Source organism: Rhincodon typus, chromosome 15 (assembly GCF_021869965.1).
Source record: "Rhincodon typus isolate 14 chromosome 15, sRhiTyp1.1, whole genome shotgun sequence".
Lineage (NCBI taxonomy): Eukaryota > Metazoa > Chordata > Chondrichthyes > Orectolobiformes > Rhincodontidae > Rhincodon > Rhincodon typus.
Window position 1 is genome coordinate 47,037,768 of NC_063346.1, and position 21,049 is coordinate 47,058,816.

The 21,049-nt window shown below is 39.4% G+C and overlaps 1 protein-coding gene across 4 annotated transcripts in view; it reads left to right on the forward strand.

Annotated features, from left to right (window-relative positions):
• The window catches only part of zdhhc1 (zinc finger DHHC-type containing 1), a 254,802-nt gene that overhangs the window by 222,551 nt on the left and 11,202 nt on the right, over positions 1-21,049 (forward strand). For all 4 annotated transcript variants that reach the window (XM_048606034.1, XM_048606035.1, XM_020533915.2 and 1 more), the window contains exons 5-8: positions 5,733-5,857; positions 12,619-12,774; positions 14,274-14,386; positions 19,075-19,160. In XM_048606034.1, the coding sequence (XP_048461991.1) occupies positions 5,733-5,857; positions 12,619-12,774; positions 14,274-14,386; positions 19,075-19,160 (480 nt within the window). The remainder of the gene's footprint in view (positions 1-5,732; positions 5,858-12,618; positions 12,775-14,273; positions 14,387-19,074; positions 19,161-21,049) is intronic.

Below are 21,049 nucleotides of genomic sequence, written 5' to 3' on the forward strand. Positions count from 1 at the left end.
AGAATATTTCGGAGAATAGTTAATCACATATCAGCTAGACCACATGAGGATGACAGATTTCATTCTCTGAAGGAGAGGGCTATTGCTAAAACTAGTTTCTCTTTCCAGATTTTTTAATCAACTGAATTTAAAATTCCCTTGTTCCCATGATGGGATTTGAACTCGTTACCCAATTCATTAGTCCGGGTCTTTGTTTTTTCTGTCAGAACACATCCACAATGCCATCATTCCTGACATATGTATAGAAGTTACTACCTTGTTCCCAAGATTAAACTGCACATGAATTTTACTTTAAGTATTAAGAGTTTCTTTTCAAAAAAACTTGCATTTAGAAAGTGTTTGACAATCACACGATTTCCTAAGCTGCTTTACAGCCATTTAGATGTAGTCACTGTTCTCATGTAGCAAAAATAATTTACACAGATCAAACTCCCATGAATGATGTGGTGGTAATTGCCAGAGTTGTTTATTTGGATTTTAGTAAAGTCTTTGACAAGGTTCTGCATGGTAGACTAATCAGTAAAGTTAGGTCATGTGGCATTCAGAGCTTGCCAATTGGATACATAATTAGTTTAATGGGTGGAGACAGAGTGTGTCACTGCAGGGTTGCTTTTCAGACTGGAGGCCTGTGCCTAGCGATGATCCACAGGGATCGGTTCTGGGTCCTCTTTTGTTAATCGTTTGTATAAACGATTGGGTTGAGAATATAGATGGCATGATTAGTAAGTTTGCAGATGACACCAAAATTGGACAGAAGTAGACAGTGATGAAGGTTTTCTAAGATTACAAAAGGATCTTGATCAAATGGGTCAATGGGCTGAAAAATGGCAGATGGAGATCAATCTGGATAAATGTGAGGGAACAACAAACAAGGGGCAGGGCTTATCTAATTAAAGCTAGGGCCTTGTGTTGCAGAACAAAGGAATCTAGGGGTGCAGGTTCATAATTCTTTGAAGTTTGCGTCACATAGACAGGGTGGCTAAAAGGCGTTTGGCACGCTTGCCTTCATTGCTCTGTCCTTTGAGTAAAGGGGTTGGGAAGTCATGCTGACGTTGTACAGGACATTGGTGAGGCCTCTTCTGGAATACTGTGTCCAGTTCTGGTCGCCCAGTTATAGGAAGGATGTTATCAAGCTGGAGAGGGTTCAGAAGAGATATACCGGGTATGGAAGGTTTGAGTTATAAAGAAAGGCTGGATAGATTGGGACTTTTCTCACTGACGTGCAGGAGGTTGAGAGGCAACCTGATAGAAGATTATAAAATAAATGAGAGGTATAGGTAGAGTTAATGGTAGTTGCCTTTTCCCTAGGATGGGGGATTTCAAGACTAGGGGGCACATTTTTAAGGTGAGGGGAGAGATTTAAAAAGACATGAGAGGCAAATTTTTTTTTATACAAAGGGTGGTTTGTATATGGAATGAACTTCCTGAGCAAGTGGACAATGCGGGTACCATTACAACATTTAAAAGACATTTGGATAGATACATGAACAGGAAAGGTTTGGAGGAATATGGGCCAGGAACAGGCTGGTGGGACAAGTTTAGTTTGGGATTATGTTTGGTATGGACTGGTTGGACTGAAGGGTCTGTTTCCATGCTGTATGACTCTATGATTCAATAATCTGTTTGTGAGATGCTAATTGAGAATAAGTACATGTCAAGATACTGGGGTAACTGCTCTGCTCCTCTCCATGATAGTGTTGTGGATTCTTTTACTTCAACCTGCAAGGGCAGGTGGTACCTCAGTTTAGTGTTTCACCAGAAAAATGTCCATGAGTGCAGTACTCTGTCAGGAGCAGATTTAGCAACTCAGAAAGATAAGTTTGACCACAACCGTGAACTTGTACTTCAGGGGGGCGAAAGTCCCCAAAGCAATAAGTTGATCATTTTAAATGACCAATTAATGATAATTACCATTTTAAAAATTATGAAGCAGCAGAGGTAGCTATTAAAACCTTTTATTTTAGTTAAGAGGCTGAGCCAGAGAGAAACAAAAGCTAGGCCTCAAATTCTGATCACCAGAGGAATTCGTGGAGATCAGGACCAAACTAAGGAGTTGGGTTTAAATAACACTAACTTTCATTCACCTCTGGTGGATTACACCCTGAGCTGACCTTTGTGAGATTCGCATGAAAGTGGGCTGCCTTTCAGCCTGGACTTTTCTCCTCCTCTTCTACCCTGCTTTGTGAGGTATTCTTCACCCCCCACCCTAACAAAAAAAGCTGCAGTAGCCTGTTTCTTATTTCCCCATCTCCAGCAATAGACTGACTCTCATTCCATAAGATGCTCAAACGTGTCCAGTCCCCACCTCCTATCAAAGCAGCAGCTTGGCTCTTTCACTCCTTCTCCCCAAGCCAGTTAATCTCTCTCAAACCCTCCTCATCCCACTTTCAGAGACTCGCTGTTGCAGCTGCAGGCCTTGGGCTGTACAAAGTCACTTGCGTTTCATAGTCTCACTGCTCCTTCAATCGCAGGCTGGATTTGTCCCATATTGGCTGCTGATAGGTTTGCTAGTGACAAACCTGTGGCAAAGAACCAGCCTCTGATCAGAGGACCAGCTCCTTGTAGAATTTTCGAATGAGCCAGCTGGAACTCCTTGGTGGTGGCAAGCTATCAGTTGGACATGCTTGCTCTTTACAGATGTCCATTTCATCACTGAATAGAACTGGAAAACAAAAAAATGGCAGATTTTGCGTATTGTTATCAGGAAATTCCAAAGTAAGGCAAGGACCTGATATGTTAACTCTTTCTCTGTCTCTAGGAATGCTGCCAGACCATCTTTGTCATTTTCTTTTCTTATTTCAAATTTCCAGCATGCACAATATTTTGTTTTTGGAACAATTAAGTCCAGTCATCTGTCTGTACATATATTGTGATAACAGATCAGACTTATTGCTTTTGTTGCAGATCTTTGAATGATGTTAGAACTTTCAGGCATCAAATTCAATACGTCTCTTTCACAGCCCACCCAATTTTCCAGTTACTGCTGGGAGTGCTGACGAGTACAGTTTAGCATAGTACCTTAATTGGTCAATTCATTTCCTGCTGCTTGCCTTGCATCCTGATTTACTTCATTCAATAATTAGTCCTTCCTGTCCTTGTCCCACTTGTATTTGTTATCTGGAAAGTAAGTTCTTCATCCCACGCATTCTCAAAAATAATAATAAATCTCAAAATGAATAAGAAAAGCTAATAAAATGATTAGGAAATAAAAATAATTTCAACAGGTGCTCTGGAAGGTCATATTTAAGCTGAAATTGAAGGTTTTAAACTTGGGCAGGATCATTAAAGTTTTTGAAAATATCTCTTGCTGACGAAGTATATGAATTTGCTCACACTGAAGATGTTGGGCCACAAGAGGTGGAATGAGGTTCTATTGTGTTCCCATTTTTATGAAATAATGGTAGTGGCAATATTAAGTACGCCCTTATGTACATGTTATTTTGGTCTCTAATGGAAGACAAACATACTTTTTTTGTAGAAGTAACTTCTCAGGTGAACTTTTCAGGCACTGTATTGATAAATACATTAAAAACTGACAAATGATTGTCAGCTTTGTTCTGAAGTTTTCTTGACCCATTGGGCACCACTTGAGCTGTAAACCTGAAGTTCCTAGTTGGTAATGGTTTTGTGAAATGAAGTAGATAAGAATTCAGTGACAGTTGTCATGCTTTGTTGCTCACTTCCTGTCTTCCTCCATTTCAGCATTGACACACTGATGATGTTTGCCCTGATTTTCCATATGCTGTTTCTTCCTGTAAACCAGATCCAACTTTTCTGACTTTGTTAACCTTCCTAGCAATCAATCCAGACCAAAACCACCTGTTCAGCTCACGATTTTGCCTGAAGTCTCTAGTTGGAGTCTGTTCTATCTGTCCAAGACCTCTGTTCACAGCATCTCTAGACTTTATGGTCGCAGTCTCACTGAAGTTCTGCTAATTCTTTTGGGGCCAGAACCATGCTGTGCCTCTCGCTCTTCTTGACGTGGTGAAAAATATTTTACATTTCCATTAATTGAACATTTCAATAAATTTTATGTGAAATCAGTTCAGAAATCTGCTGGAAACTGTAGTAAATTTCAATAGTTTTATTCAGCATATTTGCCATTGAGGCCATAAATCTGAGCTGTACATAGAAATACAAATTTTGCAGCATATTGTATTCCTCATAACACGAAAATATTGTGGAAAGCAAGTATTTGATTAAAAAATGCTGCAAATTATTTTTTGTTTTCAAAATCGCTATTATAGACACAGATTTCCACAAAAAATAGAACCCTCTACACATTTTCAATTCAAGTAATAGAAGCTATATCATTTTATGGAGTCCTGAATGTTAGCATTTCACTAAAGAGATCTGCTGACTGAAATTTCAAACTGCCACTAAAAAGGGTTTTGGCACAACGTTAAGTACAATTTTTTTTTATTCACTGATGGAACATGGGCATACTTACCTTTTAATAATTAGACCATATAGATAATGTTGTTTTCATCTTCTGAAGGTAGTTTCTACCTTGAAGGCTCCCAAAAACAGTCAGGAACTCAATATCTAAACCTGAGTGATTTTTTTATATGTATGTATGTATATATGTATGTATTATTGCTGTAAAATCTCATGTTTCTCAATATTTAGTGAAAATGCACAGTTATCCTTAATGCATTATGTTTAAGTAACATTTGCACCGGGCAATGGCCATTTCCATTCAGAGACATTTTACCCACCACCCCTTGACATTCAATGGTGTTACCCTCACTGAAACCCCCATTGTCAACATCCTGGGGGTTGCCGCTGGCCAAAAACTGACCTGGACTCACCACATAAATAGAGTGGCTTCAAGAGCAGGCTAGGAATATTGCAGTGAATAACTCACATCCTGACTTTGCAATGACTGTCGATTTATGTAGAAGGCACAAGTCAGGAGTATAGTCCAAAGGTGTGCAGGCTAGGTGGATTGGCCATGCTAAATTGCCCGCAGTGTTCCGGGATGTGTAGCTTAGATGGGTTGTGGGGCGTGGGTCTGGGTGGGATGCTCTGTGGGTCGATTGTGGACTTGTTGGGCCGAAGGGCCTGTTTCCACACTGTAGGGATTCTATGATAATGAATACTCCCCACTTGTCTGGATGGGTGTAGCTCCAACAACACTCAAGAAGCTTGACACCATTCACGCCAAAGCAGCCTACTTGAATGGCACTGCATCCACTCCCTTCGCCACCGGCACTTGGTAGCTGCAGTGTATACTATCTACAAGATGCATTGCTGAGATTTTCTAAAGATCCTTAGACAGCACTTTCCAAGCCCACAGTCTTTTCCGTCTAGAAGGATAAGGGCAGCAGATACGTGAGAACACCACTACTGCAAGTTCCCTCCAAGTCTGTGATGAGATTGACTGGAAATGTATCATTGTTCCTTCACTGTGATTGGGTCAAAATCCTGGAATTCCCTGCCTAATGCATTATGGGTCTGTGTATAGCATATGAAGGCAGCTCACCACCACCTTCTCAAGGGCAGTTAGGGATGGGCAATAAATGCTGGCTGAACCAGAGATGCCTAAGTCCCACAAGTGAATAAAAAAATTTTTCCTGTTTAGTTCATTCTGTAGCCTTTTGACATTGGAGCACTATTATTAACTTGTTTTAGTGGCTGGTGGAGTTAATGGAATTTTTGTACAGCTCTAAAATGTTCCAGGTATTTCATACTATACAGAAATGAGTTTAATTTTCTGTTTTCTAACCTAGGCATTTCCTGAATTGTGTTATTTCTGCTGTCATTGGCATCCTGGTGGTTGTCTGTATTGCATCCTATGTGCTCATTGCATTCTTTGTTGATCCAAATATGCTTCGCACCAACCAGAAATTTGAAAGTAAGTTTACCTTTGGGCTTTTAATTTTAGATGTGATCTGTGACTAATGCTCCGTACAAGTATTAGTATATACAGGATTACATTTTAATATCGCTATTGTTAATATGCATTTATCTGAACAAAAGCAGAATTTAATTCATTTGAGGTTTCTTGAAAAATTTTGAATAAATATATTACTTTGCTGTGGGTATCACTATCTTATCATTCAGTTCCAAAGAAGTGTCACTGGACTCGAAATACTTTGTCTCCACAGATGCGAGCAGACCTGCTGAGTTTCTCCAGCAATTTCCGTTTTTGACTGATTTTGTTTTTTGTGTTTTTCTATTGAGTGTGCTGGTAAGAACTTGCCAGCTTTTTACCTGAATTCCAACATCTTTTAGAGTGTTTGTGTGGACAGCAAGTGGCATTGATTGAAATGCAATATTTAAAAATCATGGAATTGATTTTAAAACTTCGACTACCCCATCCCTAATTGTGTTGTTGGCAGCTCCACCAACATTTACACTGGTGTACATTCATAAGGAAGGTAAAATAAGTCAGGTTTTAAAGGTGCTCTTATGTTGGGAATTTCTTAGAAAATTATAGTTGTGTAATACTTTCCTTTAGAATTGGATATTCGACGTTTGAATACAGCAACCTGTAGCTTCATTTGAATTAAGCAATTTGAAATGATCTTTTAATTTACGTTGAGGTTATGTAGAAATATTACCTTCACTAGTTTCTTTGCAGTGCTGAACTTTTTCTAGATCATTTAGTATTTTGAACAAAATATGACTTTGAGTTAACTGCAGCGGGCTGGATACCTTGTGTATTCTTTGCCTTTGCTTATGGAATGTCAGAGTGGGATGTATCACCTCAGGCACATTCGAACAAAGAGCAAAAATAGGTCATTCAGCCTATCAAACCTGTTCCACCATTTAATAAGATCATGGCTGATCTGATTATACGCTCAGATCCACATACCTCTAACCCCTTATAATCTTTCATTGCCTTGGTTGACGAGAAATTATTCATCTCTGCCTTTAAAGACTTCAAAGACTGTTTGTTTATTTTTTGGGATGTGGGCATTGCTGGCTGGCTGGCCAGCATTTATTGCCTGATGCTGGTTGCTTTTGAGAAGGTGGTGGTGGGCTGCCTCCTTGAACTGCTGTACATCAATTGTAGGTGGACCCATAATGCCCTTAACAGAAGGAATTCCAGGATTTTGACCGAGCAACGATGAAAGGAATGGTGATATATTTCCGAGTCAGGATGGTGAGAGGTTTGGTGGGGGGGTTCCTTGCAGGTAGCGATGCTCCCGTGTATCTGCTGCCTTTGGCCTGGATGGTGTCAAGCATCATGAATGTTGTTGGAGCTGCACCCATCTGGGCAAGTGGGGACTATTCCATCACAATCTTGACTTGTGCCTTGTAGATGGTGTTTGGGAGGCTTTGGGAACCAAGGGGTGAGTTACTGACTGCAGTGTTCCCAGCCTCTGACCTGCTCTTGTAGCCACTATGTATATGTGGCAAGTCCAGTTGAATTTCTGATCAATGGTAACCTCAAGGATGTTGCTAGTAGGAGATCCAGTGATGGTAACACCGTTGAATGTCAAGGGTTGGTGATGCAATTATCATTGCCTGGCATTTGTGTGGTGCAAATTGACACCCCCATTTACACCTGGATGTGACAGGACTGCAGAGCTTGGATATGATTTGTTGGTGTGGTGGGATCACTTAACTCTGTCTATCACTTGGCATATGCTGTTTGGCACTCAAATAGACCTATTTGGTAGCTTCACCAGGTTGGCACCAGGTATTCCTGTTGCTGTTCCTGGCATGCCCTCTTGCATTCTCCATTGAACCAGGATTGATCTCCTGACTTGATGGCAGTGGTTGAGTGGGGGATATGCTGGGCCATGAGGTTGCAGGTTGTGTTGGTGTTCTGCTGCTGTTGTTGACCCACAGCAAAGAGACCTGGGTATCCTTGTGTGTTAGTTGCTGAAAGGGAGCATGTAGGTGAAGAAGGCAAATGGTATGTTGGCTGTCATAGATTCGAGTGCAGGAGCAATGATGTTTTGCTGCAACTCTGCAAAATGCAGTCTTACACCTGGAGTGTCGTGTGCAGTTTTGGTCTCCTTGCCCGATTGAAGGATGTTCTAGTTATAAATTCCTGGGATGATAGGACTGACATATGGAGAGAGACTGGATCAGTTAGGACTATATTCACTGGAATTCAGAAGAATGAGGGATCTCGTAAAGACTGATAAAATTCTAACAGGAGTAGACAGTGTAAGTACATGTTCCTGATGAATGGGGAGTTCAGCACCGGGTGTCACAGCTCAAGGATACAGGGTAGGCCATTTAGGACTGAGTTAAGAAGGAATTTCTTCAGAGTGGTGAGCCTGTGCCACAAAAAGCAGTTGAGGCCAAAACATTCAATGTTTTGAGAAGGAGTTGATGTAGTTCTTATGACTAAAGGAATCAAAGATTATGGGGAGAAAGCAGGATCAAGGTATTGAGTTGGATGATCAGCCAAATGATCATATTGAATGGCAGAGCAGGCTCAAACAGCCAAACAGCCCAAACGGCCTACTCCTGCTCCTGTTTTTCTCTGCATTTTTGTATTTAGCTACTATAACTTTGTTCCTTCGTCCAAGTCACATAAATAAATTTCCTTTAGAATTGGATATTCTGTGTTTGAATACAGCAACATGTAACTTCATTTGAATTAAGCAATTTGAAATGATCTTTTAATTTACGTTGAGGTTATGTAGAAATATTACCTTCACCTAGTTTCTTTGCAGTGCTGAACTTTTTCTAGATCATTTAAATTGTAGAAAGCTGAGGCCCCAGCACTGATTCCTGTGGCACACCATTCATTTATTGTACATGCCAACCTGAAAAAGGCCCATTTATGTTTACTCTCTGCTTACAAAGAAACAAGAGTAGGCCACTCAGCCCTTAAGCAGCTTCACCATTCAATAAGACCATGGCTGATCTAGTTTTAACCTCAGCTGTCCATTCCTGCATACTCCCAATAATCTTTTATTTCTTTGGTACTCAAGATCCAGCCTTAAAAATATTTCAAGATGCCACATTCACTGCTTTTTTAAGGGAGGGAATTCCAAAGACACTGAACCTTCTGAGCGAAAAAAATGTTTCCGTCTCTGTTTTAAATGGGTGACCCCTGATTTTTAAACCATGATGCCCAGCTCCAGATTCCCTCACAAGGATCAACATCCTTTCAAAATCCACCCGGTCAAATCCCCTCTAAATCTGATATGTTTCAATTAAGTCACCTCTGATTCTTCTAAATTCAAGAGGATACAGGCCTGGCCTGTCTAGCCTTTCCTTTTAAGACAATCTGCTCATTTCAGGTATTAATCTAGGAAACCTTCTCTGAACTGCTTCCAATGCATTAACATCCCTCAGTGACCAGCACTATACACCGTACGCCAGATGCATTCGCACCAATGCGGTGTATAACTGAAGCATAACCTCCCTGTTCTTGCATTCAGTTCTCTTCACAATAAACCATAACATTCTATTAGCTTTCCTGATTACTTTCTGTAACTGTAAACTAGCTTGCTGTGATTCATGCACTAGGACATCCAGATCTCTGAGCATCTCAGAGCTTTGCAACTTCTCACCATTTTGATAATATGCTTCTTGTATAACCATTCTGTCAAAATGGACAATTTCCCACTTTCTCACCCTACTTCATTTGCCAGATCTTTGCCCAGTCACTTAACCTATCTGTATCCCTTTGTAGGTTTCTTACGTCATGTTTACAATTCACTTTTCTATCTTTAAACATAGTCATCAGTAAATGTAGTTATTATTCTATCAATCCATCCATCCAGTCATTTCTATAAATTGTGAAGGGTTGAGGCCCTGCCATTGACCCCTGTGGCACATCAATCATGATGTCCTGCCAGTCTGAAAACTGCCAATCTTCTAGCCAAGTCAATATGCTACCCCCTACCCCATGCTTGGATGTGTAAATATTATATTGTCATATCTTTAGTTAGCAATCAATTTGATGTATAGTTATAATTTATAAGAACAGGCTTACTGTTATTTGCTGTTAGAGTAAAACTAAAAAAACACATTTGCAATCTGTGTAAACAAACTTGTAGCTGCTCAAGTGAAGACTCAATTTAGTTTACCACATTCATTATTGTACTTTTTTTTAAAAAGCCTATTTATTTAATTTCGATTATCACCTATAATGGAGATGCACCCCTTCATTCCTTTAAATGTATGATAGAAATTAGAAGATAATGAAGTCTTTACAAGATTGGTCTTACAGAAAAGTACAGAGATAACTATAGGTATCAAAATAGAAGTGAATGCAAAAGAGACAAATAATAGTTCTATCAGCAAGAAAAATACTAGATATTTCAAAAGAAACATTAAGAACATAAGAACATAAGAACGAGGAGCAGGAGTAGGCTGTCTGGCCCTTCGCGCCTGCTCCGCCATTCAATAAGATCATGGCTGATCCTTTCGTGGACTCAGATCCACTTACCCACGTTCTCACCGTATCCCTTAATTCCTTTATTGTTCAAAAAAAATCTACCTTTTTTTTAAAAGCGTTTACTGAAGTAGCATCAACTACTTCACTGGGCAAGGAATTCCATAGATTAACAATCCTCTGGGTGAAGAAATTCCTTCTCAGTTCAGTCCTAAATCTGCTCCCTCTAATCTTTGAGGCTATGCCCTCTTGTCCTAGCTTCACCTGCCAGTGGAAACATCCTCTCTACTTCTATCTTATCTATTCCCTTCATAATTTTATATGTTTCTATAAGATCCCCCCTCAGTCTTCTGAATTCCAGTGAATATAATCCCAATCTACTCGGTCTCTCCTCATAAGCCAACCCCCTCAACTCCGGAATCAACCTAGTGAACCTTCTTTGCACCCCCTCCAGTGCCAGTACATCCTTTCTCAAGTAAGGAGACCAAAACTGCACACAGTACTCCAGGTGTGGCCTCACCAGCACCTTGTACAGCTGCAACATAACCTCTCTGCTTTTTATTTCAATCCCTTTAGCAATGAAGGACAAAATTCCATTTGCCTTCCTAATTACTTGTTGTACCTGCAGACCTACCTTCAGTGATTCATGCACAAGGACACCCAGTCCCTCTGCATAGCAGCACGCTGCAACTTTTTACCATTCAAGTAATAATCCTTTTTACTATTACTCCTACCAAAATGTACGACTTCACATTTATTTACATTGTATTCCATCTGCCAGACCTTTGCCCACTCACTCAATGTATCTATGTTCCTCTGCAAAGTTTCACAGTCCTCTGCACACTTTGCTTTGCCACTCATCTTAGTGTCATCTGCAAACTTTGACACCCTACACATGGTCCCCAGCTCCAAATCATCCATATAAATTGTAAATAATTGCGGTCCCAACACCGATCCCTGAGGCACACCACTAGTCACTGACTGCCAGCTAGAATAGCACTCATTTATCCCCACTCTTTTTGCTTCCTGTTAGTCAACCAATCCTCTATCCATGCTAATACCTTACCCTTAATGCCGTGCATCCTTATCTTATGCAGTAGCCTCTTGTGCGGCACCTTGTCGAAGGCCTTTTGGAAGTCTAGGTACACCACATCCACTGGGTCCCCATTGTCCACCTCGCTCGTAATGTCTTCATAGAATTCCAAAAGATTTGTCAAGCATGACCTGCCCTTCATGAACCCATGCTGTGTCTGCCCAACGGGACAATTTCTATCAAGATGCCTTGCTATTTCTTCCTTGATAATAGACTCGAGCATCTTCCCCACTACAGAGGTTAAGCTAACTGGTCTATAATTCCCCATCTTTTGTCTACTTCCCTTTTTAAACAGTGGCGTCACATTTGCTGTTTTCCGATCTGCTGGGACTGCCCCAGAGTCCAGCGAATTTTGGAAAATTACCGCCAGCGCACCTGCTATTTCTCCCGCCATCTCTTTTAGTACCCTGGGATGCATTCCATCAGGGCCAGGAGATTTATCAATCCTTAGCTCCATTAGCTTGCCCAACACTACCTCTTCCGTAATTATGATTGTTTCCAGGTCCTCACCTACCTTCGTCTCTTTGTCTATTACTGGCATGTTATTCGTGTCCTCCACTGTGAAGACCGATACAAAATACCTGTTCAATGCCTCGGCCATTTCATCATATCCCATAACTAAATTCCCCTTCTCATGCTCTAAAGGGCCAACGTTTACTTTAGCCACTCTTTTTCGTTTTATATATTTATAGAAACTTTTCCTATCTGTCTTTATATTCTGTGCTAGTTTTTTCTCATGTTCTATCTTACTTTTCCTTATAGCACTTTTTGTGGCTTTCTGTTGACCTTTAAAGTTTTCCCAATCTTCTAGTTTCATGCTGTTTTTGGCCACTTTGTATGCCTTCTCTTTCAATTTGATAGCCTCCCTTATTTCTTTAGACACCCATGGCAGATTACCCCTTTTCTTACAGTCCTTCCTTCTCATTGGAATATACTTTTGCTGAGCACTTTGAAAGATTGCTTTGAAAGTCCTCCACTGCTCGTCAACTGTCCCACCATAAAATCATAATAACATACTTGAGATTCAACAACTGCTTTAAGACCTTGCCTGTAAAAGTGGTGGTGGATAATCTGGGAAACTTGTGGTCTTCTGGTCCTCATTTTTTGTGATGAGACCTGCAACTATGAAGAAGCAAGTATGTTGCAAGAGAATTATAGTGGAGTACAAATTCGATTAATGAAGTGTTTTAAATTGTTTTTATTTTAACAGCTATAAATGATACAAATATCTGGTTTGCATTTCTGCCTCATGCTCCTGTTCGTACAAATGCTACTGTCATTCTTCTCGTGTCTGCGATGACTGTTCTTCTAGGTCTGATTTCGGTGACACTTTTGGGTCAACTCCTGTGCTTCCATATCTACCTCTGTAAGTAGCATACAAGATGTTAAGTGTACTCAATTTATCAAAAAGATTCGCCACTTCTATACTGCATTGCTAAAATGATTCTGAGGAAGGGTCACTGCACCCGAAACATTAACTCTGATTCTTTTCTTCACGGATGCTGCCAGACTTCCTGAGTTTTTCTGGCAACTTTGTTTTTGTTCCTGAATTACAGCATCCGCAATTCTTTCGGTTTTTACTAAAATGATTAACTTTTTTTAAGCTTTAAATTAGACGTTGAAGAATTTCTGAATACTTATTTTGAATGTTAGGCTTGATAAAATTTCAGTGCCACACAGTTGCAAAAATTAACTAAATAGGTGTCTAATCTGGCAGGCTGCAGAAAAGAGACAAAATATTGAAACTAAACATTTTGCCACAGGGGGGCAGAATAATCCTATCTAACCAGAAATGTTACAATAATCCGTTTAAAGCAGGAATTCGTCCTACAGTTTTCTTTTGTAATTTCTCTGCTGACGGCATCTCATTCCAGGGAATGGTTCTGTGATGATAATTGCTTTTTTCATATGAAAACATTAGAGGTGGATGTTGATAGTTCAACCATAGAAAGCACTCTGACTGATCTAAATTCTGACATCCCCAAACATGCAAGTTTTGTAACAGAGGCTGAAAACCTCTTTGATTAGTGTTATGAAATCAATTGTGTCCACTGCAAGCAGACATGACCTGAATGTGACATACAGTGCAAAAGTCACTGTGACCACTGTTCTGGAGAGCCAGCTGAAATTACATGCTCTAGTCTTGGTGTGAGGTTGGAACACCCAGTCTTTCTGAATTAGAAGTCAAAATGCTCCAACTAAGCCAAGCTGATACCCCTCATATCACAGATATGCTGCTCATGGTTTTCGGTCCATTAATGGATCTGAAATTGTGGACTGAATGCCAGTGTTTTCCTGATATAAGTTGCAAGCAAGCCAGACTTCCTCTGGCCAGCACTAATTTGAAAAATTGTCTGGAACTGAAATGTTCATATAATATTGCTGCAGAAGAAATCATTTGAACCTTTGGAAGGTTCAATATAATGATGTGCTTTACAGGGAAGAACAGTTTGCTTGTTGAGTGAAATATTAAGCTTTAAAAATTGCCATTCTAAAAGTAGTACAGACATCTGAAGCCTCTAACATATCACCCAGAAACAAAGTGCACTTTAGCATTTACCAGGATAAATTTCAACAATGTTCTTTACTTACGTAGTGTCTAGCAATGGTTTCTATAAAAGGAAGATTTTGTTTCATTATTTTGGAAAGATGTCAAGAGTTTTCAGCACATTTTACATATATTTTTCAGATCACAGCCGGGTGATTCTTATTTACATATGAATCGGGATTTTAAGTAATTTCCAAAGCCACCACTAATGTGAAAGATACATTTTAGAAGAATTAATCACCTCTCTAGATGCAATGTTTGGGATTAAATATAAAAATGATGATCATGCATTGTCAGGAATTTTTTTCTTGTGACAGTGTGGAACCGACTCAGCACTTATGAATACATTGTGCGCCAGCGTCACCGGCGAGGGTCCAAGGTCTCACCCAAGAATTCAAAGGCACAAGATTCTCCAACACTATCTGATCAGGTAGAAAGGTTTAAGTTTTAAGATGATTTGTACACATTATAATTCCATATACCACTTAGTACTACTTATACTTTTCATGAACATTAACTTCCCAGGGCCAAACTGATCAACTATTCATGGTGAACTAGTTTTATTTTGATCTTCTTTGAGATAGGGGGAGATTAATTGGTCCAGTTCTTGCTACTACATAGTGTGGATGCCCGTGACAGGAAAATGGAAAACGTTTTGCACATTATTTCAAATAGCGACATGGTTTGTGTAGTTGCCATTTTGCAATGTGTTGCAAGGTTGCAGGAGTCTGTTAGGAGGCTACAGAAGAGCTAATCTTAGAGAGGACTTCCGACTGAAATAGTTACTTTTCAAATAAAGATTAATATTACTGAAGTGCAAACATCACAATGGTAGGGAAGGAGGCAATTTGGCCCAGTCTGTCCATGCCAGCTTTATGCAAGAGGAAATCAGTAAGTCCTGCTTCCCAGTTTTTTTCTCCATAACCCTTCAATTCCTTTCTCTTCAGGTAATTATTCATTACCTTCTGAAAGCTAAGATTGAATCTACCCCAACCAAATTCTCTCAAAGTGCTTTTCGTTGAATAAAACAAAAAATAATTTTTTGTCATGTTTCCTCCACTTTCTTTTTGACACTTGCCTTAAATCTATGTTCTCTGGTTCTTGACCTTCTACCAATTGAAACAGTTTCTCCCTATCAACTCTGTCCAGACGCTTCATGATTTTGAGCCCTAGTGTAAAATCTCTTGATAGTCTTTAATTTTTTAAGAAGAATGATTCCAGCTTTGTTGCGCTTTCTATGTGACTGAAGTCTTTCATCCTATGATTTGTTCGTGTAAATCTTTTCTGCATCATCTCTAACGCCTTCATATCCTTCCTAAACTGCAGTGCCCAAAGCAGTACTTAACAATGGTTCACCAGCATTCCCTTTCTTTTGTACTCTCTGCCTCGAGTTATAAAGCTAAGGATCTCACCTGCCTTAACAACCACTTTCTTAACCTGCCCTGTCACCTTCAATTTGTGCACACGTATTCCCTCTGGTCCTGCATCACCCTCTTTAGAGTTTGTATCCATGAATTTGACGTAGAGAAGAAAGGAAGAAAACTTGCAGTAGGACAGCCCAATGTGTGAAACGGCAAACAAAATAACTTGAAATATAATAACTTCTGTTGTGTAGGAAATGCGGAGGCCAGTTTACATTCTCAAAAGCCCCACAACTAGCTAAGAAATAATGACCAGATAGTTTGTTCTGGTGATGTTGTTTGAGGACTAAATTAGGGTGCGGACAAAAAGTAGAACTCTTGCATTCCTGAATGCCATTTAGTTAAAGAGGATGCTGGTGCATTTGGTTTCGCAATTCTTTTTCGTGGAACAAACATTACAAACACAATTCCAAATTCAGCTGTGCTATGGTTTAAATGTGTCTCAACATTTTTTTTTTAAATCAACCTGAGTTTGGAAAAGTAATGACCACAGGGGAAGTCATAACATTCTAAGGTGGAACATGAACTTAGACCTCCTCACCACTGCCACAGGACCCTAAAACGTGATACCTGATGGTTGAACCCAGGTCATTTACTTGGAAGGCAACTATTTTTAATACTGCACCACCATCACATTATTAAACATGGTTAGCAGGATCTACAGCTGTGTGGGGAGGTCCCAATAAATCAAATCCATTTTTTAACCATTCCACCACAGCTAGTGTGCTGAAGTGAAACCCAAATTCATGTTCTCCATTTGATAACACCAAACACCATTGATGTACAATGAACAGAATTGCTCGCTTGTGGGATCTTTCGCATGCTCCTTAGACGGCATTCTGGACCTTGATGTCATGCTCCATGTGAAAGACAGTAATTAGAATTGCAACCTGCAGTATTTGTTTGGCAGAAATAACAGAACATTAGGCATAATTTTCCCAAAATTCTTTTAAAATGGAAATTGTGCCCAAGAGCTGAACCATTGAAAATGTTACAGTTCTACTGAAGAAAGAGGAAATAGCTGCACAATGAAATAATAAACCATTTACTCTGTTCTCATTTACCACTGCGAATCTGAAATTTGTAATACCGAAAGACAAGGCAAATCAAAAATAGTCAGCAGTGTTTTTGTGAAGGGACTAAAATAAAGGGAATGTGACCTATGGTACACATATGGATTTTCGGAAAGAATAGATAAGGTGCCACATAAGAAACTTGCTCTGAAAGTTTATGAAGAGGGATGATTTGGTGAAACATTAGAATAGATGTATTTTTTTGGTTTACTGTGATGCTATCCCTTAGTTGTATGCACTCAGATTTCGTGTTGCAATCTATGTTCATGATTTGGGCATTGGCCCAGGAACATGATGGTAAAGTTTGTTGGTAACAACGAGAGATTTTGCAAACTAAGGAAGTTTGTTGGAATTATGAGCAAGTTGATGGATAGGCAATAGCTTCAGCTGAATCCCAGAAATCAGAAGTGCATTTTCAGTATAGCTGCGAAGGGAATATTTCCTAAGGAAATCTAAGACATCTGAAAATAAAGTGTGTAACTGTAGATAGTATAAACCTAAATTGCACTCTGGATTATTCAAAGAAAGTGCTAGATCAATGACTGGAAACATTGGGCTAGATGTTTGAGACCATTTGGAAGGAGGGTCAGGTGTCAAGGACTGTAATTTCCTACTGCCAACTAGTTTGTTGGCAGCATCAACCTCAACATCTTCAGGAAGGCTGCATCAAGGTAGGGGGACAACTTGTCTGCAAGTAATAGGTAGTTAATTGAGGTAATTAATGTGTCTTCCTACCCAAACTAGATCTTTTTAGTCTACGGTCTGCACGCTGCAACTGGTTAAATGAGACTGCCTGGCAGGTAAAGGACGGTGTCGCACCTCATCCACTAGACACCTTATGACCCTGTCTGTACCTGTCTTTACCATTGAGGAATAGCTACAACATCAGGCCTCTGGTAGAGGAGTTGTTCCACCACAAACACAGGTAGTAGTTATGCCTGCTTTATAATCTAACTTTTAATACTTGGTCTTCAGAGGATGCATGCATCTAATGCCGCACTCACTTTCTACCTCTCGCTGTTTTGGAAACAACATCTCCCATTGCAACTGGTTGGGTTCCCAGTGTACCCTCACTGTGGAGATCACCCATGCTGCGTTAGGTGGCAAATGCACCCTCCAGCCACTGATTAGCCAATCCTGCAAAATAGTTGTTGGGTGACAGTTCCATGCAGGGTTGGGATGCACATTGCATAGTCTCCAAATATGGATATGTTGAAGAAACTGGGAAAGATGAAGTTATTTAGGTATTTCTTGGATTGAAATGTATCATGTGATTTCTCGGAATTGTGTTCAGCACTGTGTGGGTTGTGACCTACCTGCTGATTATTGCAGTCAATTTTTTTTATTAACCTATTTTCTAATCGACATATTCAGAGACATTATTACATTACCTCTGAAGCAGGTGGGGCTTGAACCCAGGCACCTCTGGTGCAGGGGCAGGGATACTACGACTGTGCATGAGAGGGGCCCTATTATTGCTGTCAAAATGTGTAATGTGTAATGTAAGCTACTGATGTTTTTCTGGAAATCAGGTGACCCAGAAGTCAGTGAGTAAAGAAGACAACTGAGAAGCTTTAGTCTGTACTCCTGAAGTCTCTTTCTTCTTTGAAGATTTAATAGACTATTCAAATGTCAGTATTTCTGTCTGTTTAGTGAAGGCCGAAGTAGTGGATTGTGACCAATCCTCAGCAACTTGAATCCAGGTCGATTGGAATCAAAACTGGACTTTTATCATCAATCAGCAGTTCAGCTTCATTGACAGGAAATTTCAGCACCTGTAAGAAGTGATCACATTTTATCCTGGGTCCCCAGATTTTGGCCCAAAGTTTTTGTTTTTTGCCTTAAACCATCATTTGTGCAGAGCCACTGGGTATTTCCAGCAGTTTTTGTTTTTATTTTAGATTTCCATCATCTGCAGTATTTTGCTTTTGCATATAGCATTTCAAATAGCTTGAAATTATAACAGGATTTTATAAAGGTAATTACAGAAAAAAATATTTCCTTGGGTGGAAGAATCAATGACCAGAGCACGTAATTTTAAACTTAAAATTATACCAAACAAAGGGTTATAGAAATTTGACAAGCACTTTGCCTCAAAAAAAAAAGAGCCTGGACGCTGAAACAGTTGGGAAATTTCAAGACTTGGATAAGTAGATTGTAATCCCGTAACAGCATTGAAATATGTGATTCTATACAGTTGATGGGTACGGATATGTGTTTGATATTTAAATTTAAAATATTTCAATTGTGAAGCTCTGCGATTTATTATAGCCAAATATAGCTCTGCCTTTACCTGCCTTCCACATCTGTGCATATCCAGCAGAAATTATTGATGTCAACTAATCTCAGTCTGGAACCTTTCTGTTCTGTTACAGTGTGCATAAACATACACTTTACCCACCAACACAACTGGGAATTTGAAGGAATAACTTTTTTTTTCTTAGTAGTGCGTGTTATTATGAATGTGCATCCAAACTCTGGAAGAGACCAATAAAGAGAAACTCTTTTATTTGGCAAAATAAATTATACTTTGTAATGCAGCCACTCTACCTTTGAAAGAAGCAGACTTTGAAAAGGTTTTACTAGAAGTACTGATATTAAATGGATTTTTTTTTGTTTTCCAGAATTTTGGAACTGCAGGTTCTCTTGGATACACTAATAATGGAATTCACTTTGAAGGTACCTCGTTAATGGTGTCATTGACAAAGGAGTAAGTGTTCATACAACTTAGTTTTTCAAATAAAATGAAATAACAATTAATCAAGTAGCATGCAAATATTTCAATTGTATAAGCAGATCAATTAAAATCCTTGTAACTAATTTGTAATGAAGTTAAAATCCAAAAGCAGACATTGGAAAACAGTGACAGTAATATTATTTGTATATTGTATGAGAAGGAATTAATCTGACTATGAGGTTAGGTATAATGAGACCCCTTTACAAAGTGTCATAGAGATATAAGCACAGAAACAGACCCTTTGTCCAACTCATCCATGCCAACCAGATATCCTATAAATCTAGTCCCATTTGCTATCATTTTCCCCATATCCCTCTAAACCCTGCCTATTTATATACCCATCTGGATGCCTTTTTAAAGGTTGTAGCTGTCCCAGCCTCCATTTCCTCTGGCAGCTCATTCCATATACGCACCACCCTGTACGTGAAAATGTTACCCTTCAGGTCCCTTTTATATCTTTCTTTTCTTACCTTAAACCTATGGCCTGTAGTTTTGGACTCCCACACCCTGGGGAAAAAATCTTGCCTATTTACCCTGTCCATGCCCCTCATATAAGGTCACCCCTCAGCTTCTGATGCTCTAGGGAAAATAGCCCCAGCCTATTCAGTCTCTCCCTATAGCTCAAACCCTCCAAGGCAACATCTTCAAATCTTTTCTGAGCCCTTTCTAGTTTCACAACATCCTTCCTATAGGAGGGAGACCAGAATTGAACGTGGTATTCCAAAGTGGCCTAACCAATATCCTGTACAGCTGCAACATGACCTCCCAACTCCTGTACTCAATGCACTGACCAATAAAGGCAAGTGTAACAAACGCTGCCTTCACGATTCCATTTACATATGACTCCACTTTCAAGGACCTATGAACCAACACTCCAAGGTCTCTTTGTTCAGCAACACGCCCAGGACTTTACCATTAAGTGTATAAGTGCCGCCCTGATTTGCCTTTCCAAAATGTAGCACCATTCATTTATCTAAATTAAACTCCATCTGCCACTCTTCAGCCCATTCTGCTGATAAATGCTATATGTTATTCTGTGGAATGCATTCGTTGCATCTCAGGAGATTGCACTATTCTATCTGTACTGAATACTAATGGTGATGCTTATTCCTGGATTGTAACATTTAATGCAGTACATAATTTTAATTTGAATTACCTATGCTGTAATCATTAGGCCAGATGTTAAACCATATCTCGTATGTTGGTTGGCTTCTTTATTAGATTGTTGGATTGTATATGATGTGATAATATGTATATTATCTAAGATCTCTCTTGTTTTCTACATAATTGTGATACAAGTGATTTATCATGAGGACTTTCCAGTATCATTTATATTTCAATCAATTGACATGAGTTTGTTTTGTTCTGTGTTGGGAATGGACTTTTTCATGAAGGTGACTTCAATGCAGAGTGGTGATTTCAGGTTAAAAGCACACCACCTTTAAAATTTTTATTCGTCTATCAGTTGACTGTCAGTAGCCATAGATGTCTGAATGCTGTATTTACACTAAATACTGCATCATTAAGCCCAAATTAGCCATGACTCAGAAGTGTAAATTCTCTGCAGTAGTATGAAGGAACTAACCATTCAAATATTTTCTCTTTGGACATTGTCTTAATTAAAGACAGTACTAATTTAACTAAATCTTGCACAGTTTTGCCAAGTGTAAATGCATTTGTAAATAAAATGACTGTACCAGCATGCATTTATCAGAAAGGTTATGAACTTCTTACCAACAGTGGGGAAAAAAGAGTAATGATTTGCTTGAGTGCTAACCTAACCTCTCTTGATGTGCTTTTTTTAACAACAGTGCAGGTAATCTTGCTTCTTTTCTCAAAAATAGCTTCAGGTCTACTCCAGT